Source organism: Mus musculus, chromosome 4, assembly GCF_000001635.26.
Source record: "Mus musculus strain C57BL/6J chromosome 4, GRCm38.p6 C57BL/6J".
Lineage (NCBI taxonomy): Eukaryota > Metazoa > Chordata > Mammalia > Rodentia > Muridae > Mus > Mus musculus.
In genome coordinates, this window is record NC_000070.6 from 80,833,088 (window position 1) to 80,857,187 (window position 24,100).

Sequence of the window (24,100 nt, forward strand, 5' to 3'; positions counted from 1 at the left end):
CTCACGATAACAATTCCCTCTACAGATATTTGTCATGTATATATATATGAGAAACAGAAAACATTTGAAGACAATTTATAGTGGTATTTTTCACAAGATAAAAAAATTCATAAAAATAACCCCAAGGCCCAATAACTGGAGAATGGGTAAATATATTATTATATATTATTAGAATAATATGTCAAACTGTCATAAAACCTATAAAATTTTGCTACAATATTTCCTATGCAGCAACCCAAGTATACTTTTGAGACAGTGTTGGGGCAGGGGGGAATCTAGTCACTGAAGCCTACTTATACAGAAACGGTCATTCATGAGATTCAAATTGCCTAGAGATACAGAAACAAAACTAAATTTGTCTCCTGTGTATGGAATAAGTTTCCAACAGAAATGTCCTGGTTTTCCTTTAAGCATCTGAAGGAATGTCCTAGTATGAGCACACATTAATAGGTTATATGTGTAACTGGCTAAAATTTGAGGGGAAAAAAAAAGACACGAATGACTTCAGGGTTTCAGGCATCTTATATCAAGCACTGTTTAATACAACCCCAGTTCTAACAGATGATGTGGCTGGCATCCATATGTCAGTCAAAGCAGAAGAACATACTCTTATTCTTTCCTGCCTTAATTATAGATATATCCCTAGTTGTCTTTTTGGTTGTTAAATACACATTTGGTTATTTTATATAATTTTTGTATACTTCTAGCTTAGCATCAAAAGACCAGCCAACATTGATCATGAATGCTGACAAGCTTTGTAGAGTAATCATGTATTCCAAACTCAGGCTTACATTTGAATGTTGGCTACATATGTATGAGTTTTCAACTTCCAGGAGAAAACGTCTCTTTAAAAGAGAACAACCAAAAGCTAACAGAAAATACAAGTGTGACATTGGCCTTAGTTCGACCAAGAAAGCAATTCATCTTGTTTCTTCCTTTGTGGTATACAGATAAAGAAAAATAAAATCACTACAACGAAAGCAAAATCTCTTCAGCGTCTCTAATACATCTTCCAAATCAGTGTGTCTGACCTTTTCTTAAGACTTTAACCATCACAAGGAAACCAGTGGGGAGGGAGTCATGTGCTGCCTAGTAGTTAAAGGGCAGGAGAATTCACTGGTGTGAGAAGGGATTAGTGAGAGCTGGAAGAGAGGACCAGCCCCTCCCAGTGTGAGGAATCTGGCTTGGGATTTACTGTCTGGCAGAAAATCTCTTCGGGCAATTAACAGCTGGCATCAGGGGAAAAGCAGACATCCAACAACACTAGCTCTGAAGGAGATCAGCAGAGAAACCTTCCAGGGATTCATGGTACTGGTGAGCAGCTCTGTGGTGGGTACCCTGTGACCAAAGCTCTAGGAACATGAAGGAGATTTGCTTGCTATAAACCTGTTTCCTATTCTCCTTTCATTTCCATGGTTAACTATTACTATGGTAGTCACCAACTAGTGGATGCTTTTGGTAAATGACATCTATGGAAAGTCTTTTTGGATCAGGGTGATCTTTTTATGTATGTGTATGTGCATGGATATGGGTGCACGAGAGCAGGTGCCCAGATTCTCAAGGAGGGCTTCAGTTACAAGGAGTTGGGAGTGATCTGATGTGGTTGCAAGGCACTGAAGTCAGTCTCTCTGTAAGAGCACTCTATGCTCCTTACCACTGTGCCTTCTCCCCAGCCCAAGAATAGTATTCTTATGGGTAGAAATTTTAAATAAGAAAACTCAAAGACCAGGAGAGTGAGTTCTGTCATCTAGCTATTATGCCTGCAGATATTTAAAGGTGAATAATTGTTTTGACTATTGTTTAGAAATGTTGTTTCACATGAAAGATTCCATTTCCGGAGTGGGTTGAAAAAGTATGCAAAAGAACTTTTGCAACTCTGTTTTTGCCTTTCTGTTTTTCAGCTGTATTTTCATCTGAGCACCCCTGTCTTCTCCATGCAAAGAGCAGCATAGGAGACCTGTGTTCTGAACTCTTGCTTCGAGAAGAATGAAATCTTACAACGTCCTCCCCCTAGCCTATATCTCCCTTTTCCTGATGCTGTTTTATCAGGTTTGGGCTCAGTTTCCACGAGAGTGTGCCAATATTGAGGCTCTGAGACGTGGGGTGTGTTGCCCAGACCTGCTCCCTTCCTCTGGACCGGGGACTGACCCTTGTGGCTCATCATCAGGAAGAGGCAGGTGTGTGGCTGTGATTGCAGACTCCCGACCCCACAGCCGCCATTATCCCCACGATGGTAAAGATGACCGAGAAGCCTGGCCTCTGAGGTTCTTTAATAGAACATGTCAGTGCAATGATAATTTCTCAGGACACAACTGTGGGACTTGCCGTCCTGGGTGGAGAGGAGCTGCATGCAACCAGAAAATTCTCACAGGTGAGTAGAAAGGCGGGGAAGACAGTTTCACTGAGTTAGACTTGATGCTATGTGAATCCTGAATCACATAGGTCAGGAGTCACCTTAAATCCTAGAGCTCAGCCCACTTCTCCCCGTTTTAACCTACACTTTTTAACTAATTCTATTTCCATAAATCTGGAGAGATGGCTTTGTGGATGGTAAGAGCATTCTCAGGAGCTGGGCAGTAGTGGCTCATGCCTTTAATCCCAGCACTTGGGAGGCAGAGGCAGGTGGATTTCTGAGTTCGAAGCCAGCCTGGTTTACAGAGTGAGTAAACAGGACAGCCAGGGCTACACAGAGAAACCCTGTCTCGAAAATTTAAAAAAAAAAAAAAAAAAAGCTTCTAAGAAAGAGAACCTAAGATTCCCAGCACCCAGTAGGAAACTGGGTGTGGCCACTTGTGACTGTATGCTCAGTACAGTAAGGTGGGAGACAGGTTATGGAGCTTTGAAGATCACAGGTCTAGCCAAAAAGAGATGAACTCCTTGTGAGAGACTCTGTCTCAAGATAATGAGGTACGGAGTGCTAGAGGACACCTGATACTCTCCTCTGGTCTCCACATACAGGTAATTTCCTACTTTAGGCAGTTCCTATATGTTAGGGACTGACTTTTGTGACCAGAGGTCTGCGTACTAATCCTTGTACATTAGATTCAGAAAGGTCAAACTCATGGATCTGGACCTTTAGCAAAGAAAGCATGTCCACTGAGATCTAGCTAGCTCTAAGGAAAACAGTCTCTCCTCTCTAAGCAGCCCTGGTGACTCACGACTCCTCACTTACTGAAGGAGTTCATGCATTTTAGATGAATGATCAGGTACATGCAGTATTATACAGTAACAACAACAGCACTTGCTTGGTTTCCATGTGTGAGACATTGACCAAGGCTTCCCAGACTACCTTTTGAGACTTTAATATCATCCAAGCACTAGTCTACTTGGTGGGGTGTGTGTGTGGAAGGGGTATATTCCTTCTCTACATGTCTCTGTAAAGCAAGAGTTCTTTTTATCCAAATATCAAATAACATGAAAAAATAAGCCTGAAGATCTGTGACAAAAGACAGAAATTCTGTTTTAACCACTATGATGTATTTGCTTGCCTTGTTTTTCTAAGATTTATGATATTTATAAAGTAGAAAATTCCACTGGTGATGGTAATGCACAACTTTAATCCCAGCACTCAGGACAGAGAGGCAGGAGGATCTCTGAGTTTGAGGTCAGCCTGATATACAGAGTGAGTTCCATGATAGTCAGAGCTACACAGAGAAACCATGTATTGAAAATACAAAAGCAAAGAAGTAGAATTTTCTTTAAAAATGCCAATAATGCACAAAAATAAATATGATAAGCTTTATTTGACAATAAATGATAAATCTCCATGTATTATTAAAGAAAGCTTTTAGAAATTCAAGAGTAAATTGCTGAGACAAAGAGGGGAAGGAAGAGAGATCAGTCTAAACACAGATTTAATTAAGAGTATTTTTAATAATATACAGACTGGACAGCTATGAAATCAAAATTTCAATATTATCCAAACTCTGAAATTTTGGAGCCCCAACATGGTGTTCCAAATGGAAAGCTCCACACTGTTAATCTTTGTTTTAAGCACAAAATAATGAAACTGTGGTTGAAACTGTCTTCAGGCTATGTGTGTAATGAGGTGTATATGAAACAAATGGATTTTACATTTAGCTTTGGACCCATTGCCTAAAATATAGTATATAAGAAAATATTTCAAAATGTGAAATCTCCAAAATATAACTGGTACCAAGCATCTTGGAAATGATAACCAGCTAAATAATGTACAAAAGTAATGTACATATGGCCATTAATGGATACTAGAGGCATAGCATGTTGGAATATGATTGTGCTAATTTTCATGTCTTAATCTTTTCATGTTTAAAGTCAGGAGAAATCTTCTAGACTTAAGTCCAGAAGAAAAGAGCCACTTTGTCAGGGCCTTGGATATGGCGAAGCGCACAACTCACCCTCAATTTGTCATTGCCACAAGGAGGTTAGAAGACATACTGGGACCAGATGGCAACACACCACAATTTGAGAACATTTCCGTTTATAACTACTTTGTTTGGACACACTATTATTCAGTCAAAAAAACCTTCCTCGGGACAGGACAGGAAAGCTTTGGGGATGTGGATTTCTCTCACGAAGGACCCGCTTTTCTCACATGGCACAGGTACCATCTGCTGCAGCTGGAGAGAGACATGCAGGTATGCTGATTCTTGGTTTTTAGGTCCCTCCATGTAACTCACATTGTACTGAATGACAAGATTGAGTGTTATTGGGGTACTCTACACTCTCAGATAAGATCCTTCCCACACTGATTATTCAATAATTTATTAACCATGGTCTTTTGTACAGTGAAATGAAAGCAATGTTAATGATGAGAGAAAAAAAATGGAGACCTGTTTATGCAAGAGTTAAAAATTTGGAATTTTTTAATAGTTTGATAACTGAACAAAATTACTTATGAAACAAACAAAAAGCAAAAAAACAACTCACTTTCCAGATCTTCTTCCTCTGTGGAATGTTAACAGTTGCCACCCCCTGGAAAGTGGTATACTTGCATGTACCCTTCCATCCATGTGTAACCATCAAAACAGCTAATGGTTCTAGATCCCAAATCCTTTCATTTTCACGGAACTATATTTTCTATACTCCCTACCATTTTAGAGCTTACAGAAAACCCCACTCAAAAGCATCACATATTTCTGTAAAGAAATAATGGATGTGTTCAATTTCTTGGAGGTAGTAATCATTTCACTGTATGTATGCGTGTGTGTATGTGTGTGGGTGTCTGTGTGTGTATGTGTACACCTGCATATATATTCCTATTTATAATTTTACATGCCATTTTTTCTAAAAGGACTTCAAAATGGCATATCTTTAGACATGAATTTTCAATCAAAAACTAGATTTGTGAAGGAAAATATAAAGTAGACCTCAACTGAAGCAAGTAACATCAAGGGGTTTTTGTCTGGTTGGTTGGTTGGTTGGTTGGTTGGTTGGTTGGTTGGTTTGGTTTTAAGCAGATGTGCCCAAAACACACTAAGGTATCTGGTAGCATAAGTATCGAGTTATTGCCCTTTCACTAATAAACTACTTTTTAGGAAAAATATTCTTATTCAAAAAGTTAACAGCTGAGGGGTTATGAGCTTATCTCAATGATAGAGGACTTGCTGAGTGAGCACAAGGCCCTAGGTCTAATCCCCAGTTTTATTTTATTTATTTATTTATTTATTTATTTATTTATTTATTTATTTATTTATTTGGTTTGTTTTGGTTTTTCAAGACATGATTTCTCTATGAGGTCCTTGAAAACTGCTCTGTAGACAAAGCAGGCCTCAAACTCAGAGATCTGCCTGCCTCTGCCGCCCAAGTACTGGGAGTAAAGGTGTGCGCCACCACTGCCCGTCTAAAAGTATTTATTATTGGCTCTCAATTATTAACTCTATAAATCAAGCTTTTTTTCTTATATAAAACAGTCATGAATCTCTACCCTAAAGTTAAAGTCTTAAAATTCATTAAAATTACCTTAACACACACGCACACGCATATGCACACGCACACACACAGGCACATGCACACACACATGCACACACACACAAAAGCCCACCTCTCCAGACTTATTGATTAATGCACTGAGTGCTGTGCTGCTATGCTAGCAATTCAGGGGAAAATAATGGTTAGCAGAGACAGAGTGGTGCACTACAACAGAGTCAAATAGTTGACAGGAGTCTGTGAGGGTGATTGAACAACCCCTCTAGTCCTCCTGGCATCATATTTTAAAGCTCTGATTACAAGAAAGACATTTAATAGATTGTGAGTAGATGAATCTGTCATCCCTAACTGACTGTAGATCTTCATTCCCTCAAGACGTTTTCCCAATGGCTCAACGAAATGAAAAGGCAGGTGGTAAGTGTCTAAAAGCTGCAGTTCTGCATGTGTAACTTCCACCTCAATGACTTACATATTTTTAGCCGGGAGCACAAGGCATCATCTTGTTCCAGGCTACAAGTGACATGTAGCACCATATGAGTGTGTCGAAATGCCAGCAGCCCAACCACAGTTGTTCTTGATTCATAATGAGTTTGGAAGTTGTCACTAACTTTTTGGAGGCACAATACTAGTTTTTGTATGTGTGATATAAACCCTTGGAGATCAGTACCTAGAGATACCCTGAACAGCTCCTGACTTTCTAAAACCCCCAACAATAAGATGCTTGCCAGAAGGGAGCTGCAATTAAAGAGCAGAAATCGCCAGGTGCTTGAAAGGCACAGAAGGCAAGAGAAGCTTCACACTAAAACTCCCTCTCCGGAAGTAACTCCCCAAGGGCTAAAAGAAAGGCAAATGAGAGAAGCAGTGTTTTAAGGAATCTAATAATATAAGCATGTGTCCTTGGTCTCATGAATTTTCAATAACATGTGAGATGGTTTCAAAGTGGAAACTAGGTCATTGGTCTTAAGAACAATAGGCACAGAATTCATTCCACTTCTGCTTAGCATTTTGACTGCTAGCTTCAGGCAGATGCCTGCCTTCCTAGTTCAGCATTGCAGTGTAGATCTCTAAACAAAACTCCTTTAGTGCTTTGCAAATAAGTCCGTGTGAGACAAAACAGGCAGTCTGTCAGCAAACCAGAATCTATCTAAGTACTTGCAGTCATCCAGACCACATTCTAAACAAAAATTATCGTTACACAAATCATTTCAAAATTGAAGTCATAAACTGCTAGGAGTTCATGGTGTTTCAATTAAAAATAAGAAAGTGGGAGAGGTAGAAAAATCAAGGATTAAAAAATAAAACTCAAGGATTGTGATACAACCAACAGAAACACAATTAGCTGCCAATAATGGAAACTATGTTTTCCTCCACATATTTTTGGAGAAGTTTCTTCATGAAGTGAGTTTCGTTGTTTCTACTGCCCATTTGACTCCCCCAACTAAATTCCAAACTTTGTTCAATAAGTCTGGGGTCCCAAACATTATTGACACACTCACTGACTCCTTAGCAGGTAGAGAGCTAAAGGAAAAGGACACCAGGGCTAAGCAAGCCAGGACACAAGATGTTAGCAGAAGCAGAGACCACTAATGGATTTCTATGATCTAGGAGATGCTGCAGGAGCCTTCTTTCTCCCTTCCTTACTGGAATTTTGCAACTGGGAAAAACGTCTGCGATGTCTGCACTGATGACTTGATGGGATCCAGAAGCAACTTCGATTCTACTCTTATAAGCCCCAACTCTGTCTTTTCTCAATGGAGAGTGGTCTGTGAATCCTTGGAAGAGTACGATACCCTGGGAACACTTTGTAACAGTAAGACCCAAATGACAGCTACTATTCACAATTCTTTATTCTATAAATGACTGTGTTGCCTGTAAGGTCCCTCTTCAGAGTGAAATCTGCTATCTCTCTTCAGAGAATCAATGCAGTTGCACGTTAAGCACCCAGGAGACTCAAGGCAGTCTAACTGGTGCTCTTGGGAAACACAAAGTACTTGTGTATTTTATTGATTTTCTTCAGCATCAGTACGTTTCTAACTTCGTTTTCAAAAAGCCTAGTGTAGATTAATCCTCTTAATACATCCAGAACTGCTTAGCAGTCATGTGTCTTGGGATGGAATTTCACTGAAAATGTCTCCCAAGAACATCTAAAATGTGCAAAAAATTGGTCAGGAATCTTCTGGGAGCAGAGCAAGAGGAAGAGAAACAAAGAAGGAAAAGTGTATGTTCAGCCAGAGAACTAAAATCATAAATGGATACCTTTCACAGGTATAGGAATAGGAAGATGTAGCAACAGCAATACAGGCAGACTCACTGTTCTCAACTCTCCTACAGAAAGTGCCCACGTGTCTGCCTATTGTGCCTCTGCCGTGGAATATGTCTGCTCTGTACCAGCCTGCTCATGTCCTTTTTATTTTCTTCCATGAATCATAGTTACCCTCCCTGTGCTACTAACCGGATTTTCATTGCTGGGGTTCTCTACTGTTTCTTCTTTTTCTTCTTCAAGCATTTCCAGATATTTTAAATACTTGGATTTCCATATGAAAATTAGAGTTGTGCTTTAATATTGCATTTGTGATACATCACTCTGCTTGTATTTTATGCATCAACTTTTGTATTGCTGTAGAAGCTTAAAGAATGAATAGTTATTAATAAATCAAAGGAACTAAGTACATTTTTCCCGTTAGGATAGCATTTAGCTGTATTTTAATATCTTTTAAAAATGTAATAATACATGAACGTTTCCTTTAGAAGTCTAACACCTGAGCAACTGGTTCCACCTTGTGACAGAGGGATGAAATTGAAGGTCAGCATATCCTCACTAACACATTCATCTTTCAAACCAGACTGCTATATTTAGGGCTGGAGTATTTTAGACATTTTGTAACCATGCTGATACTCTCTCTCTCTCTCTCTCTCTCTCTCTCTCTCTCTCTCTCTCTCTCTCTCTCTCTCTGTGTGTGTGTGTGTGTGTGTGTATGTGTGTGTGTGTGTGTGTGTGTGTGTACGTTGTACATGCACATGCAAATGCACCCACATGCACACTCATGTGTTCATATGTATGTAAGCCATAGAACACTCTCAGCTGTCATTCTTTTGACTTTTTCTACCTTTCTATTTTTAAGCCAGTGTCTCACTGGCTGGCCTGTTGCCCACTATGTAGTCCAGGCTAGATTCTGACTCATGGAGATTCAACTGCCAGACTACTTACTTTCTCTCAAGGGCTAGGATAAACACCAGGCCCCAGGATCCACTTAAGTTTGAGGGATGGAGGGCAATGTTTATTACCCATCAGTAGCTCATGACCACATCTGTCACAACCTGCTCAATGCTGATATTGCTAGTGGGCCCTAAATTATTTCATTTTCTTTTCTGTGGATTCTTCAGTCAAAGTCAGGTCTCAAGTATTTTACTTTTATAAGCTATCTTTCCAGCTTAGAACAAATAATTTAGAAGAGCAAGTGAAATATAGCATAAGAGAAAAACATAGAAGTGGAAGTATTTCATTTTGCCATAGCTTTTCCTGTCATTCAATTTAACAAGATTCACAATATCATAAGAAGTTGAAGAGTGCTTATTCGGGGTTAAACAAGTATTGTGATTGCCTATTGTGACAATCCAGGATGTAAAAATCAAACATCATATTTATTGAGCATGGTAAAGAGAGCTGCAAAGATGTCTCAAGTAGAAGCTCGTGTTGCCAAGACTGACAACTTGAATTCAATTCCTAAGAACCACATGGTTGTCTTTTCACCTCTGTATGTGCACACACACACACACACACACACACACACACACACACACACTTAATTTCAAAACTCAAAAATATTAAAGAATAAAGGAAAACAGCCTGTATCAATCACATCATGTGTCTCATAGAGACACAAGATGCCTACTGTGTCTTGTTCAACTATTTCTTTTCTCTATTTGTGACTGAGAAGATGTTATTCATTTCTACACTGTCATTGACATCTTCTTCAGGAGAGTGGTGCATGCATGTCCTTGGATTAACCTTTCTTTGGTGATCCCATATGTCCATTGTTTTACTGAATTTAGTGGGTGAGTGGAGTGAGTTAGTGACACTTGTCATTCTTTCATCCCTCATGCATCTACAGTTTATCAGATGAAAAGCACTGGTTCATCCTTTCCAGCATTTCTTGAACCTATTTTTCTCTTGGACATTCTGAACTTCTCATTCATTCTGATATGGAAATTTCATAGGCCTACAAGTCATAGGACACTAATGGTTGAGTTGGCAGAGGTTGTCCATAGGCAAACTTATATTCAAAATCACTGGGAAAAAAACTAAAATGACTCAGTTGTATCTTGTGCTGGCCAAACTCTCAACCATGAAACTCCATGAATATTAACTAGGGTGCAGTTGCTTGCAACCAAAATAGACAGTATTTTTCCTTCATTGGACTTACTGATGATAATTCCCCAAACAGCAATCCCCAAAATACCATCTTAAAGTCAGGTTTAGTGATGCCTTAAGGTTTTTTGAACATAGTTTATAACCCCTAAATGCACATGGACACTGCAATCCTAAAACAGGTCTAAGTTTTACTGCTGTGATATTTAATGGTTGTTAGTTAATGTAGCAACCAGGCAGAACTGTGCTAAGAACTCAATAGAAGACATTTGTAAATGAATAGGAAAACAAGCTGAAGTTGCAGTGCTGTCCCTCACGAGCCAATAGATTACTTGCCTCGTCCCTGTAAGGCACTTATGAGTCTATCAATCACCATGGAATACTCATGAAATTTGCTCTGAACCATTCTTTCCTTGTCCCATTTACAAAGGCTCCAGTTTTCCTCCACTTCCAGTTGAAATAAATATAACCTTCAGAGCTTGGTATTTCTTCACAATATGGCTCTGGCCTAGCTTCTCATCCTCCTGACAGTCTGCTCTGCAACTTGCAAGCTCTTTCCCTCAAAAGATCCCTTTTTACAGCCACAAGAAAGTATGATTCAATTCCTTGTCACCAAGAAAACACAAGGCACTGTGCCAGGGATGGTGAGAGGGTTCATGTTCTCATGAGACAAACAGAAGGGAGCTTCTGGGTCTTTGCTACTTCTCTTCCTGACTAGTCTTGCAATGTCTCTCTGACTTTACCTATGTAAATTCTTCCCCAATCATTCAGTTGTTCAAAGTTCCCTGTAAATCTAGTCTTTATCTTCTCTGTCTCTCTGTATCTCTGTCTCTATGTCTCCATTCTCTCTACCTCTACCTCCCTTCCTTTCTTTCTTTACCTTTATCACCTATTCTATATCACCCTTTAAATGATTTAATGATGACAATTGATTTTTAGAAAGGGAAAATATTTGTAGATTGAAATATGCACAATATCCAACAAGATTTGCGGATATGTTTTTTCTTATTTCTCTAAAGACTTATAACAGATGGCATTTGAGTGATGTTATGTGTGTGTGTGTGTGTGTGTGTGTGTGTGTGTGTGTGTGTGTGTGTGTGTGAAATACATATTTTCAGTTTTTATTTAGTTATTTATAACAAAATTCAGTTTCTCATGTACTTACATTCTTGTAATAAAACTTGTTGCAACTTAGCAGTACTCAGATCCACGTCGTTCAGCATGATTATATTTTCCTTCCTATGATTTTTATATATCAGGTTGTCTCAATTCACAGTAATAGGATAACATAATTTAGATGTGTTTTACAGTAAACATGTCTTTTCATATTTCTTCCATAAGGATGTATTTTTCAGTGGTTTTGCTATATAAAGAGAGCATTGCTCAGACCTATAGATATTCTTTAAGTACATTCCTTTCCTCCCCAGGCACTGAGGGTGGACCAATCAGGAGAAACCCAGCTGGAAATGTAGGGAGACCAGCAGTGCAGCGTCTTCCTGAGCCACAGGATGTCACTCAGTGCTTGGAGGTCCGTGTATTTGACACACCTCCTTTTTATTCCAATTCTACAGACAGTTTTCGAAATACAGTGGAAGGCAAGTAAACAAAATTGGTGTTTTGAATTAATCCAATTGGAAGAGCAAGTTGAAGTGCCCCAAATTAGATGGCTTTGAAAAGACTTTGAAAACCATTCTGATCACGTGGGTTCATGTGAACTGGCTGTTGATTTTGATTTAGTTAAAATTTCTGGTTCAAAAATAAAGGGAGTATCAGACTCCATTTGGCGATGAGAGAAAAGCCATGGGGAGTTGCCAACTTAAGCCTCTATCTAGAGCCTCTTTAACTTTGGTACCTGGCCATTATCAGGCCAGCGTGTGTAATAAAGCCCTGCCACTGCATTGACAGGCGACTTCAACTGTAAAGTGTTTCTTTACAAAATAAGATTAACAGTTCTTTAAGTCCCAATTACTTGACAGTCTGTACAGTCTTGTTTGTTGGGAAGTTTTATTTAAGTTACATTGTATCATATTTTAAGGTCTATAAAAGTTTAAATAAAGGTCTACTGAGGCTTAACTTGATTTTCTTCATTTCATAACAATTAATTTGAAGTTAGAAAATGCATAATTCAAATAGGTGCAATGACTTTTCTAAGATAGCCAACAATTATATATATACATATATATGTGTGTACGTATGTATATATATATATATACATATATATATTCAATTTTCTTAGGGGATATAATTATGTCTTACTTAATTTGAAGTTTGTCACTGTTGAAATTTCCCTTGAGTTCCTGCACCAACCCCCTTCCTCTCCTATGATCTGAAACATGTAAGACATAAATCCAATTGCTACTTTTAATACTGTGCCCTTTAATCAAAATTGTATACACTCCTTATGTTTATTTAAATGGTATTAGCTCACTGACAAACGTTGATTCAATGTTTACTTCATATAGATAACCAAAATGATATCTACAAAGCTAAAGTGGTCATTTTTAGAGCAATATACTATGTTTTCTGAGTAAAAAATATGGATTAAATGCATTTAAAATGAGTTAGTGAATATATATATACATGACAGTTCAACCCAATCAGACACATTTAACTTAATCGCTAATCACAAACCCTCTGCCTTCTGACCTACTTGGCATTTATCCTTACCAGCCTAAACACGTAGAGATACTATGAAAATTCCCTAATACTTTAAAAGTAATCTTTCCGGATGTTTAAAACCGTATAGAAAAAGTAGGCAAATGGTGACACATTAGCATTCCCACAAAATTAATTCTCTAAAAATAAATATGCTGGCTGTCATTGAAAAGGAGAAAGGTGGGAAAGTGTCCAGGAGAGTGACAGCTCCCAGTGGTCACAGCAGTAACTGGAGGATTTCCACTGTCTCTGTTTCCATGCAGAGCAAGCTGTGCCTTGTCAAAATTCAGCATTTATGCATTCTGACTATTATCCTTTGCAGGTCGTTTTGTTAACCTAAAAACTACATTTGGAATGCCATGCTACCAGCTCAGAACTAACCTAGCTCTGAGTATAGCAAGCAAATGTCACCAGCCATTGCTCTAGAGAGGCAACACTGTTATAATGAGCTGATATTTAGCCTGGAAAACGTTGACAACCTTTTTACTAATTTAATTACTGCTGCTGACTATCAGTGTTGTATACTATTTTCATCCTTACTTTCAAATGTAGGTTACAGTGCTCCCACGGGAAAATATGACCCTGCTGTTCGAAGCCTTCACAACCTGGCCCACCTCTTCCTGAATGGAACGGGAGGACAAACCCATTTGTCTCCCAATGATCCTATTTTTGTCCTCCTGCACACTTTCACTGATGCGGTCTTTGACGAATGGCTAAGGAGGTATAACGCCGGTGAGATGCTTTCCTATGTTTTCTGCAGGCTTTGCAAAGAGCTTACCCTGAAGGTGTGGTTATCAATTCAAGCTAGCCCTTGACACCTATAAAATATGCTCCAAAATAAAGATTCAGTAGCTCTCATATCCAGCCCTTGCCAAATACTTAAAACCACCTTGAAAGGTGTAGAAGTCTTTCACTACAGTAACCAATAAGATGACAGACAGTAGAGGAATTTTTGTCATTAAAAATAATGACTATGATGTGTCTCGCATTTTTATATTTTCCAGCAGACCTTCTCGTTGCTTCTTAGAATAAATGGAAGGATGTTGCAGATCTTTTCTGGGGTTTCACAAAAGACTAGACATGCCATCACCATAATCAGCAGTTCTGTGCTATCACTTTACGGCCTCACAGAAATGGAAAATTTGCTCTACTTGAAAAGTTAACTGTCTTTATGTCCCACCATAGGAAATCTCTTTTAAGCTCATTTCAATGCTTTCTTTAAAGTGTTATTTTAGAGACCTAATTTACTGCACTCTTACTCAGCTAAGAGAAGTGTGATGCTTTTCCAAATCATGGGAGGACTTTCATTGGTTTAAGGAACATAAAATTTCATACTTTGAAATTTTTCTGCATGTTATCTGCCATACCTTTATCATGCACACACAATGCTGAAGGTTAGCACTCTGTTGCTGTATCTTTCCAATGAGGGCATTCACACTTCTTTGTGTGTGACACAAACCTCTATTGCAACCTGTCCCAGACTATTAATCTATGGGTTGGTCAAAATATATTATTCTGTCAGAAACTGTTAAGAAACAAGTAATTTGCCATATATGGTAGTGTTTATAATTTTGATAATCAGAAATTTGAGGTAGAGAACTTAGAGTTCAAGACCAGCCTACGCTATAATTCTTTTCTTGAGTACTGACTCAAAAAAAGAAAAATCAGACAAGAAGTTTACATATAAATTCTTCCTTAGCTGTCAATGTTTTATAAATTGGTATATACAATTGGTATCCTGTCTCAAATTTCATGTGTATTTACATACATAACAACAAAAGAACTAGCTACGTAAGATCAGATGGCCTCAAGCTCACAAAGATCTGCCTGTTTCTGCCTCTCACCACTATTGTTATAAATCTGAGTAACATACAATTCATTATCCCTCTTCCATTGCTTTAGAATTATGTATTCTTTCAAACGTAGTGCTCCAGAACTCCGTGCATTTATTTTTTCAGAAAAAGCAGTTTGTACATTTCCAAAATGATTCCTTCTTCTTGAGCTAGAAAGGAAATGGAGCAATGATAAATCCTTTCCTGAACATTAGGTGAGCCCTTAATGTTTGCTGGACGACATTCTAAGCACCAGAAGTAGCATCCAGAACTCAGAAGTGCTGTCCTCCTAGAATTTTCCTACCTATTATGAGATATTAAGACAGATGACTATAAGAAAATACAGTATAGGAGAAAGTGGAAAGTTGTTGTAGGTAAATAAAACCAGAACTAAGATTGGGAATGAAGTGTAGAAAGATGGAAGATCATCCTAAAACAAAGGGATTTGAAGGACCTGATACAGCTGGAGCAGAGGGGCCCTGGGAAGAGGAGGTGAGAGGAAGTGGGCTCAGCCAAACAATGAGAAGATACTCAAGCTCACCGCATTACAGCCTTGGGGAAATGGGGGTCGTTAGAAGGATCTTGCAAAGAGAAATTACTTGTGATCCAATTGTGAATGCTGTTTTTGCTATGACTCCTCTGCCCATTTTGGTGAACTTTATCCCATAGCAGAAGCGAACTGAATTGAGAGTGATCAAGCCAGAATTCAATAGACAGGTGGAATGTGAGTTTACAATTCTAATTGAATTATAAGCCTCAACATAGAACTTTCATAGGCTACTAGTACTACAACAGGATGTGAGACTTTCAGGACTGGAAGGTGGCTTCTTTGGTCAGTGGACTAATACCTAGCACCAGCAGGCACTCCGTATATTTCCATAAGTATTTTACTTCTTGTAGTACATGGTAAAACTGAAAAGACACAGATATATGAAAGCCATTGCCATTTTGGTACCTGACTTTTTCTCAAAGGAAATGCTGAACCATGCTTTCATGACCCCACAGATACCAAGTCTCCTACAAAAGGACACCCTTCACCCTTGCTGTCCTCTCATGTGCCAGGTGTCCGCAAAGAAGCAGGTAGTGCCCCTCCGAAACACAGATCCACCTGTGGTTTTGGGGGCATTCTGCTTGGTGTTTAATAGCACTCATACAAATACAGATTAACAAGAAAAGCATAGACACAGAGAACCTATTCTAACTCTCATCCTTAATCACGCAAAAAAGAAAACGCTGAAAAATAAACGCCTTCTGTTTCAATGGCTGATTTAGATGGAAGGAAAGGAGACAACAGGGAACAGTGTTCTAGAGATCAGATTCAATTTTTTTTTTAATTAGGTATTGTCCTCGTTTACATTTTCAATGCTATCCTAAAGGTCCCCCATACCCACCCCCCCAACCCCCTACCCACCCACTCCCCCTTTTTGGCCCTGGCGTTCCCCTGTACTGGGGCATATAAAGTTTTAATACTTATTTCTGTCAAAGTAAATTGAAGAAAATAGAAATATTAAACAGATACGACGGAGGTCAAGGACAACCATCTGCCAAGTTTGAATTACAGACCATAATAGAGAAAGGGCAGATCTGGCTCTTTATTGACTGAAAAACATGTATTGCGGATTAATTTGAATTAACTTGTGTGGTTTTAAAACTGAAGAGCTGAGAATTTTATACAGAAGTAAAACTCACGTTCTCTCAAGACATGTGCTGGAACCACGTTCTCCCTGTTCTGCAGAGACACTTGTCTTGAGACCCTCCTTGATGTAAACTTTAAAAACACTTTCTATGTGTTTCTTGCCCATTAACCACCTTCAGAACATAGCAACTACTTTGATGTCAACTTCCTGTCTGCTAACATGCTGCCTTTGGAATATTTTAGATATTTCTACCTTCCCGTTGGAAAACGCACCTATTGGACATAACAGGCAATACAACATGGTGCCATTCTGGCCTCCAGTTACCAACACAGAAATGTTTGTTACTGCTCCAGACAATCTGGGATATGCTTATGAAGTTCAATGGCCAGGTCGGTTTTGTCAGGGTATTTTTACTGTGGTGTTCTCCAAAAGCAAAATTGTCATCTTGAAAGTAAAGTCCCACACAGTCCTGAGATAAGTGTGTTCTATTCGATATGAAGCTCTCGCATGAGTTCTTATTTGGGAATAAAAAAAAAATCTGAAAAGTTGTCACCTAAGGAGTACTCACTTTGACCCAGTACTGAAATCACTGTACGGCATTCTATCTTACTTGATCGTCATAGTCTTTGGAGACGAGTATTTTATTTCTCATTTTGCAAATAAATGAAAGAAAACTAAAACATTAGAAATTAGTTCTAACACTGAAAAGGTTATGTTTCAAGTAAAGGACATGATGAGTTTTAAACTTAGACACCTGTAAAGAAAAAGGTAGTTGAAATATTCAAAGCTTCTTTTCTGGGATTTTAAAATTCAAGACTTTCAACTCTAAATTTTCCTCAACAAACAGAACCTAGTGAAGGATCACAGAATATGGGACTTGAAAAGGCTAAGCTCTAAAACTAGCAATGCTTTCAACAGCCCAGTAACCCTGGGCAGGGTCTCAATTCTTTGACCTATCATGTCTTTACCTTTAGAATGGCAATAAGGTTGATCTCAGTGTGGCTCACTCAGAGAAGGAAATAAAGAGTACTTTCAAGATGGCAGGTGCTAGGCTCAGGTAATATGGCCAATGAAACTTAAACATGAGGGTCTCTCCTACAGTGCCTTGAACAGTGCCTAAGTGTAAGCAGACCATTTTGGGTGACAATTATTTTAAATATTTATATTATTCTCATCTTATCTTTCAAATAGGTCAGGAGTTTACTGTATCTGAAATCATTACCATTGCTGTAGTGGCTGCGTTGTTACTTGTAGCTGCCATTTTCGGGGTTGCTTCTTGTCTGATCCGTTCTAGAAGCACCAAGAATGAAGCCAACCAGCCTCTCCTCACTGATCACTATCAACGCTATGCTGAGGACTATGAGGAGCTCCCGAATCCTAACCACTCCATGGTCTGATAGCCGCCTGCCCATCCCCGCACGCAGCAGGTTGGGAAGCAACCTGATTGAAACACAGCTGTCAACCGTATTTCCTTTGGCTTCCTTCTTTTCTTCCCAAGATAGATGTGGTTTGGAATTAAAGCATTGCTCTCCAGTGATGACAGTTTAGACTCCTTTTAATGGGTTTTAATAATTAGTTCTATTGAAGATGGCAAATTATACCAGTTGTGTGATATCTGAGAGGATAATTGGATGAACTTGGTGGTATTCTAAAGATGGCCTGTATGCTGTGAAAAAGCAATGCTTTGTTTACACAGGAAAAATAAGTTTGATGTAAAATCTCTATTTCAAATATATGAGTGCCCATTCTTATGGAGTTAACATGTGAATGCATTGTTATTGTTGGTACTAATCAAAAGTTATAAAAGCAGCCATGTTGATTAGTTACAACAAATCACATGACATTATAAACAAATAGAATCCTGATTATCTTTCTGAAACTGCTCTCATTTTGCTTTCAGCGTATTATTTGGCCTCAGGTGCAAGGCCACCACAAAGTCACAGTCCTTGCCACACATGGTAAAGACGAAAGCTTCACTTGCTGGAACACATCTGCTCTTGCATATTTGCCAATGTGTTCCCTAGCTCAGTTCTCTGGACATGAAACTGCCTGGGCCACAGTTCACCTCTAATTCTCGTATCTTAGAGGCCTGCGAGGAAGGTATCAGTCAGAGGACACAATGTTCTGTGCATCTTATCAAATGTTGTATTTCATTTCAACAGCATTGTTACACCACTTATCAGCCTTCTGTGTATTTCAAAATAAATATAATAAAATCTTCTTTCATTGGTTCCAGGTTTTCAAAAATTATTTCTTTGTTCCTTCTTTCTTTATTTATTTATCTATTTATTTTTTACACTCCAGATTTTATTCCCCAACCCCATCCACCCGCTGACTTGTTCCACATCCCATACCTCCTCCCCACCCCCTGTCTCCATGAGGATGTCTGCATCCCCATCCCCAACCCCACCTGAACTCTACACTCCCTGGGGCCTCTAGTCTCTTGAGGGTTAGGTGCATCATCTCTGATTGAGGACTAGGGGCGGCAGAGGCAGGTGTATTTTCATGAATTTTAGACCACCCTGGAATAGATAGAGAGTTTCAGGTCATCTGGTACAACAGAGTTAGATGTTGTCTTAAACCTGATCTGGTATTGGGTGAGGGAAAAGGACTGAAGCCCTGAGGGCCAGCAGAAAGAATTGAAACAGGCAACCTCGGGAGGTAGGAGGTGTGATTCCTTGCCAAAGCAGCCATGTAGGTGGATTAAAATTCCTCTACAGGTTCCTCTACCTAAGTTTTTAGATAAAGTATTAATGAAACTTAACACTCCCACTTCATATTCTGCATATTCAATGTTTATTCATTTGGACACGTTCATTATTCACATAAATCTGAGCCATTGTTCAAGGTACTTTGAATTTTTGGAGAGAGTTAGGATTGGGAAATTTAGAAGGTCAGATTTGACTTTGGCTTCAAGGAAAGCCATTGAATTTATCAACTATAACAGCAGAGAGGGGCATTATTTTCAGAATGACAGTGTGAGCAAAAGCACAGAATCTTGAAAGAGCACAGGACATCCAAAAATATAAAGTAGGTCAATATGGCTACAGTGTAGCTTTGATGGAAAGGAGTAGAAAGGTTGATCAGGAATGAAATTACCAAGTGTCCTATGTGCAATCCTGGACATTTTGAAAGTACAGTATTCTCTACACAATGTAAAGCAGCGAGGCCAGCCAGTGGTGGGACGGTCATATGTGAGATGCAGCTATGAAAATGAGAGCAGCAGTAAAATCTGTAAATAATGTTGCTGAGAGATAACTAGAGAGGAGGCCAGAAGAGTGGGTATGCAATAGTCCATGGGAGAGAGAAGTCCTGCCCATAACACAGACACGGATTATAAATAATCTCACTATGGGAGAACTACACTCATTATCTCACAAATGTAGTCAATTTGCTCCTTTGTTTTCCTTGCATGCTTTTTTTTATTATTATGCAGCTCCACGAGGAGATCTTATGACTTATCTTGATCAGATGGCCTTTATTCATCAAGTAATGTGTTCAATTATTCATGACAAATAATATTCATCTGGTGTCTTAAAGCACTGGCATGCTTATCACTCTCTGTGTTCTCTTACAGAGCCCAAAGCAGAGTGAAGTCATTACACACTCATTAGTAAGCACATTCTGCACCATCTAAAACCCATCCCTTCCCGTGGTCCTGGTTCATTTCATGCCAGTGCCACGGCTGATCTCAGCTAGTCTCTAAGCAGAGCACATAGAAACAAACACAAATGTAGGAGGCTGAGCAGCCAGGAACTGTGCATGCCTGTAAAACCAGCATGGATACATAGTTATAACCTAGTCTAGGCAGAGGGGGGAAAGAAGGGTTAAATTTGTATGGCTCACACTTGTTATATGTCTTGTCTTTATTCTCAAAAGCATATTTCAGAAATAGTGTTATCGTTTTGCTCATTTTAATTTTTAAAATTGGAAGCAAGGGGGAAATTTGATACCATTAACATAACTATTCCATGATTTGGTTTTATTTGTTCTGAGCTCAGATAGGCATGCCAGCACTTTAATGAATATTCAATTATGTTATGTTTTTTCATCTTTTATTGTGTTGAGAACAAAAGTGTTATCAACCAAGCAACCAAAAATTGTAGGATCAAATTGGGCAGAGACCTAATATGAGATATGCAAATATTTATAAATTTTTTAAATATTGGCAAAAACACAAACACACTTTCATAAGAAAATATAATAATAAAAATATGTAAAATATGATTTTAAAACATAAGTGAAAATTACAGAGTAGAACATAAGAGCTAATTAGCTTTTTTACAAATACAAATACAGAGGGTTTTAGTGTTCTCTGAGTTAAATATAAGCCATTAGTGTGATTTAAAAAAAGAAAAGTGATACATAATTCACAAAGGGGGCATGTGATAGTTGTTAAGAGTTAGTACAGAGAAAGAGAAATCTGCTATGCATAAGTTCCTTCTAGAGTATTAATTCAACTTTAAGTCCACATTTGAAGAAAAACATTTAAAAATTATAATGTACTACTTCATTTTTATTATAAAAGATATAATTACTATCCAAAGAGAGAAACACGGAGGCATCCTTCAGTTCTCTCATCTTACTCAATTCTCACGTCTAGTTAATTAATAAGTTTGTTAATACTGTCATTAATTATTAACTCTTGTATCCTAAACACTAAACCCAGCATTTAAGGCTGACTCTCCACTGAAGGGCAATTTCACCTCAGGAGACTTTTGGCAAGGTTTAGAGATACTTTTGGCTACTCCAAGTGTTCCTGCCATCAAGTAGGCAGAGGCTCGTGGATGTCACTAACATTCTGCGATTTGCAGGACACCGACAAAAGGTTGGTTGGTGGTGACCATCTTTAGAAACCTTGGTGTAAGGCTATAAGGATAAACAAGTTTTGTAATGTGCCTACCTGCCCTCACATAGTTCACAACTCAGCACAAGCACACACATACATACACACACACACACACACACACACATACATACACATACACACAATGTACATAAATATTCATATGTTTATCAGTCCACCATGGCCCAACAGTTCCTTGTTCCCTCTTCATTTAGCTTTTCCCTCTTAGCAGATTTTTTTAAAGTATGAAGAGCAGTCACTACTCTCAAGCACTATGCCCTATGCTCAATCCCTAGAACTTATTCATCTTGCAAGAAATTTAAGAACTTCCATATTTTCTCCCCCTCCCCCACTCCCCAGAGATCTCGGTTCAACGCCTAGTCTCTCTGAATTGAGCTCTTTTAAAGGCCACGTTTAAGTGACGTCAACTTTTCTTTCTGAATCTAAATTAGCTCACTAGGTGGTATGATTCAAATCCATCTATATAACAAACGACATGGCTTCTTTCCTTTGTAAAGGCTAAATATCTCATTGTGTGCATGCACATTTTTATCTAATCCTTTGTCACTGGGCATTTGTATTGTTTCCATGCCTCTGCCTTTATGAATAATGCTACAGCAAGTTTGAGTGTTCAAACAGCTCTTTGAGATTCTCAGCATTCCCAGAAATTAGGCTCCTGGATAGTGGGTGCCTCTTTTATCTGCACCCTCACCCACACATGTTATCTTTTGGTTTCAAAGTGCAGCTTAGCAGATGTGAACTGATGTCTCTTCAGCATTCCTCTGACATTAGCGATACCGAGCAGTTTCACAGACTGTTAGCTTTTCATATTTTACAAAAGTGTACACTCAAATTCTTGTCATTTGGGGTCATGAGAGTTCCACCATTGAGCTCTATGCCATTCTTATATTTTACATATTAATCCATCAAATACGTGATTTATAAATATTATCTCCCAATCTGTCTTTGCAGTTCATTGTTTTCTTTACTATGCAAGTTTTTTTTTTTCATTTCTTAACATTTACTTAAAAAAAAAAATATGGACAGGTATGCTCGTGCCACACACATGAGCAGACGTCAGACAACAACATATATGAATCAATTTCCTCTTTCCACAGCTTGAGGGTCCTATGGTCTGAACTCAGGTCATCCGGCTTGTGAGCAGTGCCCTTTACCCAGTGATCCATCTCTTCAGTCTGTCTGTCTGTGCAGCGGAGGTTCTCAGGTGACCTCTGGCCAGGCCAAGCAGGAAGGTTCAAGCAAAGCAGGAAAGGAATGAGCAGTGCCTCCATCTCCTCTGCTGCAGCTGCTGCCTTGCCATCCACTGTTGCTGAGATACTGCACTGAGCTGAGCCTAGCTGGGCTGAGCCAGCGGGAGCAGGAGCAAGAGCGGGTGGGTGGGTGTTAGTGAACAGAGCGCACGGGAGCTTCTGCTGGCGAAACCTTTGGGAGAGCATTCTCTTCCTAGGCAGTGTTACGGCTCTTGTGACCGATATTCTCAGACTACGGAGTAATTCTCACACACCTTTATTCTTTCTGCATAGGTCCTTGAGGGGCTGGGGCTACCTGACAGGGACCTGGAGTCCGGAGCAGGTGAAGCTCTTACCATCCCTTCAGGGTCCTTGGGGTTTCAAACTTAGCTCAACCTTACCAAGCTTCCTCTCACGGTCACCTGCCTCACACCAGTCCAGGATTATTTTATTAATTTTAATTTGTTATAATTGATTTATGGTGGATGGACAGTCCATGGTCTTATATATTGATTTTATAATTGGGATGTTTTTTTAAAGTTTTAATGTGTGTGTGTGTGTGTGTGTGTGTGTGTGTGTGTGTGTGTGTGTGTGTGTAAAATATTTACTAATTTCTGCATGTACAAGCATGTTTTCTGTGTCCATAGGGAGCTGGTTTTTCTCTTCCTGTTTTGGATGCTTTCCCTCCCTGCACATTCTGTCTCAAATCTTCATTGTTATGCTGACTAGACATGATGCCCGTTGGCCTCCTTGTTTGTACTGAATCATAGTTTCCTTCCTGACACGTTATCTATAAGTTTACATTTCTGGTCCTTATTACCTTAAGTTTCCTTGGTATCTATCTATTTTAATGAGAGTTTGACCTTTGTCAGATGTTTTTCTGAATCTATTGAAATAACCATGTATTTTCCACTATTTAGAAAGTCTAGCCTAGAGTTCACTATGTAGATCTGACTAACATACAGCTCACAGAAATCCTCCACCTTCTGCCTCTGAGTCCCAAGTGCTAGGATTAAAGGCAAGTGCTGCCATACTGGACTAAGGACTTTTATTTAATCAGTCCTTGTATTTAAATTTTATGCACACATAAAAATGTTGTGATTACTGGAACCACCTACCCTCTATAATCTCTTCTCACTCCTTGTAGCCACCCTTCCTCGATTTCAAACCTTCACGTATCCAGGTTTGCTTTTTTTGTTTTGGTTTGTTTGAGGTTCATGGAGTTTAACCAGGATCATCTGTGTGACCATAAGGATGTCCATAAGTGGGTATACAACTGAAGACAATGACTGCGTTCTCCAAAATTCTTCAGCAACCAGTTCATCAGCAGAAGGTGATAGGTAGGGCTCTGTGGACACCTTCCCATCACAGGCCAGTCTTGCTTAGACCCATTGCAGGCAGCCACAGCTGATGTGACATAATGACTGCATTGTCTGACATGGCCAGAAGTCATTCAACCCTCCTTCTCCCTGTCTTCTAGTTCTCATATTCTTTCTGTTTCCTCTTCTACAATGGGTGAGAGTCTTTGGTGTGTAGTGGTATAAATGCTCCATTTTGAGCTCAATACTCAACCATTGCTTATTCTTATCTGTAAAAAGATTATT

At 39.0% G+C, this 24,100-nt stretch overlaps 1 protein-coding gene across 5 annotated transcripts; it reads left to right on the top strand.

Moving 5' to 3' along the window:
* Positions 1–1,035: 1,035 nt before the first annotated feature.
* Positions 1,036–18,649, top strand: Tyrp1 (tyrosinase-related protein 1). 5 transcript variants are annotated; one of them, XM_006537781.2, is made up of 8 exons: positions 1,036–1,314; positions 1,902–2,371; positions 4,294–4,616; positions 7,513–7,717; positions 11,704–11,871; positions 13,484–13,663; positions 16,643–16,789; positions 17,695–18,631. In XM_006537781.2, the coding sequence occupies exons 2-8, from the start codon at positions 1,987–1,989 to the stop codon at positions 17,946–17,948; spliced, it is 1,662 nt and encodes a 553-aa protein (XP_006537844.1). In that variant the 5' UTR covers positions 1,036–1,314; positions 1,902–1,986; the 3' UTR covers positions 17,949–18,631. The 5 variants fall into 5 exon arrangements, with proteins under 5 accessions (XP_006537844.1, XP_006537845.1, NP_112479.1 ...); XM_006537782.1 differs by having other exon boundaries at positions 1,124–1,329; NM_031202.3 differs by having other exon boundaries at positions 1,126–1,329; positions 17,592–18,649.
* Positions 18,650–24,100: the final 5,451 nt, after the last annotated feature.

Excerpts from the sequence above, each read along its gene's own strand:
- Tyrp1 (XM_006537781.2), top strand. The coding sequence starts at position 1,987 with ATGAAATCTTACAACGTCCTCCCCCTAGCCTATATCTCCCTTTTCCTG. Across the intron at positions 7,718-11,703 it reads CCTGGGAACACTTTGTAACA|GCACTGAGGGTGGACCAATC; the intron begins GTAAGACCCAAA and ends TTTCCTCCCCAG. Across the intron at positions 11,872-13,483 it reads TTTTCGAAATACAGTGGAAG|GTTACAGTGCTCCCACGGGA; the intron begins GCAAGTAAACAA and ends TTTCAAATGTAG.